This window comes from Microtus ochrogaster, chromosome 10, assembly GCF_000317375.1.
Source record: "Microtus ochrogaster isolate Prairie Vole_2 chromosome 10, MicOch1.0, whole genome shotgun sequence".
Classification (NCBI taxonomy): Eukaryota; Metazoa; Chordata; class Mammalia; order Rodentia; family Cricetidae; genus Microtus; species Microtus ochrogaster.
Window position 1 is genome coordinate 74,620,951 of NC_022016.1, and position 3,777 is coordinate 74,624,727.

General features: G+C 41.0%; 1 protein-coding gene across 3 annotated transcripts in view; it reads right to left on the bottom strand.

The window, feature by feature from the left end:
* Lrrc42 (leucine rich repeat containing 42) overlaps nucleotides 1-3,777 on the bottom strand; it is a 24,379-nt gene that overhangs the window by 15,681 nt on the left and 4,921 nt on the right. For all 3 annotated transcript variants that reach the window (XM_005353519.2, XM_013348567.2, XM_026781877.1), the window contains exon 2: nucleotides 2,510-2,993. In XM_005353519.2, the coding sequence (XP_005353576.1) occupies nucleotides 2,510-2,979 (470 nt within the window). In that variant the 5' untranslated portion in view covers nucleotides 2,980-2,993. The remainder of the gene's footprint in view (nucleotides 1-2,509; nucleotides 2,994-3,777) is intronic.

The window sequence follows — 3,777 nt, forward strand, 5'->3', positions numbered from 1 at the left end:
TGTAGACCAGGCTGGTCTCGAACTCACAGAGATCCGCCTGCCTCTGCCTCCCGAGTGCTGGGATTAAAGGCGTGCGCCACCACCGCCCGGCTAGGCTTTGCCTTTTTAAAGTAATATATGTGACCTGACCTGGGGTGAAATCATTAACTCTTGAGCCAACTAAATAAAGGCTAGTTGTGCTTTTCTGCATGTTTTATGAGTTTTATCTTGTATTTTTCTGGTATTGCTTTCTCTCTTTTAGTGTATACTTTTTGTCTGGCCTCATTTTATAGGTCATATTTATTAAATTCATCTTAATGGTAAATTGGCAGGTTGGAGAAATGTGTCTCAGATAGAATACTTAACTAGCACACATACGGTCCAGGTTGGATCTTCAGAACCACATACACACACACACAAATGAACTAATAGCAAACTGCCTTTTAATCATAAAAAAGTTCAGATGGGCTGGGCAGTGGTGGCTCATGCCTTTAATCCCAGCCCTCAGGAGGCAGAGGTAGGTGAGTTTGAGGCCAGCTTGGTCTACAGAGTGACTTCCAGGACAGCTAGGACTGTTACATGAGAAACTCTGCCTGGAAAAACAAACAAACAAACAACCCCAATACTGATTATAAATGAGTTTAAAATTGTAAAGAAAGGTACATAGGTATATGAAGCATGTAGCAATCTACATTTCCAGTTTGACAAACTAGAAAGCCACAAAAAGATGTAAATGTTCAGAGTATCTCTGTAGTAATCAAAAATAAATAAATAAATAAATAAATAGACAGACAGACAGACAGACAGTAGTTGGTCTCTGGGAGAGGAAACATAAGATGAGAGAGATGTTACAATCTTTTGTGCTCATTGAACTGTCTGCTAGTTTTTACTCTTTTAAAAGTAGTAGGTGTTCTTAAAGTTCTCTTAAATGATAGTGAAATAAATATTGTATTTCAAATAAATACAGAAAGGTACATGAGCAGCAGAAAATTAGTAAAAAAAAAATCTGCTTTGCGGCTGGAGAGATGGCTCAGTGGTTAAGAGCGTTGCCTGCTCTTCCAAAGGTCCTGAGTTCAATTCCCAGCATCCACATGGTGGCTCACAACCATCTATAATGAGGTCTGGTGCCCTCTTCTTGCCTGTAGGCATACATGCAGACAGAATATTGTGTACATAATAAATAAATAAATATTTTTTAAAAAATCTGCTTTGTAAGAAGACAGGTTTGGGGGGGCTGGAGAGATAGCTCAGTGGTTAAGAGCATTGCCTGCTCTTCCAAAGGTCCTGAGTTCAATTCCCAGCAATCACATGGTGGCTCACAACCATCTGAAATGTGATCTGATGCCCTCTTCTGGCCTGCAGGCAGACACACAGACAGAATATTGTACACATAATAAATAAATAAAATTTTTTTAAAAAAAGAAGACAGGTTTAGGTGCTGGGAACTTTTCTGAGCATTTCCAAACTTTTAGATGTTTGATTTTTTTTAAATATACAGACATATTAAAAATTTATTTATTTTTATTTTATGTACATTGGTGTTTTGCCATGGGTGTTTGATCCCCTGAAACAGGAATTACAGACAGTTGTGAGCTGCCATGTGGATGTTAGGAATTGAACCTGGGTCTTCTGGAAGAATAACCAGTGCTCTTAATCACTGAGCCAACTCTCCAGCCCCGAGAGAGTTGTTAATCACACATTTTTTTAATGCTACTTTTTAATCTAACATTCAATATTTAGTGTTCTTTTTTTTTTTTTTTTTTGGTTTTTCGAGATCCGCCTGCCTCTGCCTCCCGAGTGCTGGGATTAAAGGCGTGCGCCACCAACGCCCGGCTAGTGTTCTTAAACTGAAGCAGGACCAAGAATTATGAGTACTAATCTTCACATTCCCAAGGGTATACCAAGAGATATTTGGCAGGTCATATTTTGTCTTTCCTGTATTCTCTTATGACAAAAGTTGACTCCAAGGGAGCATGATGGCACACACTTGTACTCAAGAAGCTGAGGAGGAGAACAGTTAGAGCCCAGCTGTGTTTTGTTTTGTCGGACGGGGTTTCTCTGTGTGGGCCTGGCTGTTCTAGAACTCTCTCTGTAGACCTGGCTGTCCTCAAATCAACCTGCTTCTGCTTCAGCCTCCTGAGAGCTGGGAGTAAAGGTATACACCACCACTACCAGGCAAGCCCAACTGTTCTAGAGCAGACTGGTCAATATAGCAAAAGTGTACCTCAAATGGAAAAATTTTAAAAAAAGAAAAAGAGAGAAAAGTTGGTTGCAAAATATTTTTATCTATTGAAAGAATTGTGGCAGCAACCTAATCCTTATTTTCTTAAAAGTAGGGCTAAATGTTGTAGGAGATGAGGGAAGACAGTAATTGCCCCCCCTTCCCTTAAAATGGCCCGGACTTTGAATGTTTAAGTTTGAAATTGAAAGTACTGTCTGATGGTAGAGTTCATAAGCCCACTAAGCCCCGGGGGCTGGCAGGATAAACACATCCACTGAAGTACTCAAACATCCTAATGAGAATACCCACCTGTTCCTTAAGCACAGCGAGCAAAGCACCAGACTCCCATAGGCCTCAGTGAACTTCTGCAGAGCCCTGAGCCCTGCACCTGGCTCTGTGAATTTCTGTCTGGCTTCAGCAGCAGAAAAGAGCTTTTCAGCAATCTGCTCCGGAAAGCCAATAAGGGAATCAATGTGATCAACATTGTCGGAGATGAAGCCCAACACCAGGCTGAAGAGGGATTTGGCAGAGTAACGCAGATTTCCCTCGCGGGTGTATGTGAAGATGAAGTGATCAGTCTTCTCTTTCTGTGCAGTGTCTTCCCTGTTCATGCACAGCTCCACAGAAAAGCCTTTGGGAAAGAGTCTGAACGGCCGTGGCTTCGGCAGGCTGCTCTTCACACCATCCAGAGCCAGATTGACCATGTGGAGCTGCCCATTTTCTCGAACGTAGATGGGCCCCGGATCCACATGGGTTTCTGAGTTGAGGTAGTAAGCCATTGCCTTGATTTCAGCTGTAAAAGCAAGGCACACGAAAGCAAATCCAATTAAAATGTTATCTGTAACATGAATTTCACCTTACTATGTGCCCCCAGCTTTATGATCCTACCACCAAGGAAAGCAAAACCCACCAGTTGCTGAGAACTCTGTCACTATGAGGCACCTAACTGTTTCTACCTGACGTGCCTCTTTTCACTTTTCTCACTGACTTAGTAATCTACTCATCCTTCACAATTTTAAGCTCAAATTTCATTTCTAAAATTCACTGCGAAGTTATCAAAAATGCCAGCAACAATTCTTTTACAAGTAAATTCACAGCAGTACAGTTTATGTTAGCAGAGCAATAGGAACACCCTAAATGTCCAACACTGGAGTGTTAGTAAATAAAGTATATACTCCATTTCATCAGATATTATAAACACATCAAAATCTTGGAATTAAAAATGTTTACACACAGAAAGAAAGACAGAAATAAGTAACCCCGGACTGCTTTGGCACCTTCCACACATTTCTCTGTTGTACTTGGCTCACTGTCCTATTGATTTGCTTCTGGGCCTGTCTTTGCTGCTTTGTACACAGAGAGAAAGACCACATTTAATTCGTCCAGACTCTATAACAGGACTCTGGCACATTACAGTCCCTGTGGGGAATGCTATGGAACTAGTTTAGTTCCATAAGCCTTAAGTAAACCACAAGAAACAAGATGTTGAATTTGAATTTAAAGTAAAGACCCCCCCCCCAAAAAAAAGAATAAATAAAGTTATTATAGTCCTCAAGAGTGTCAGATCTGTTCAGGTT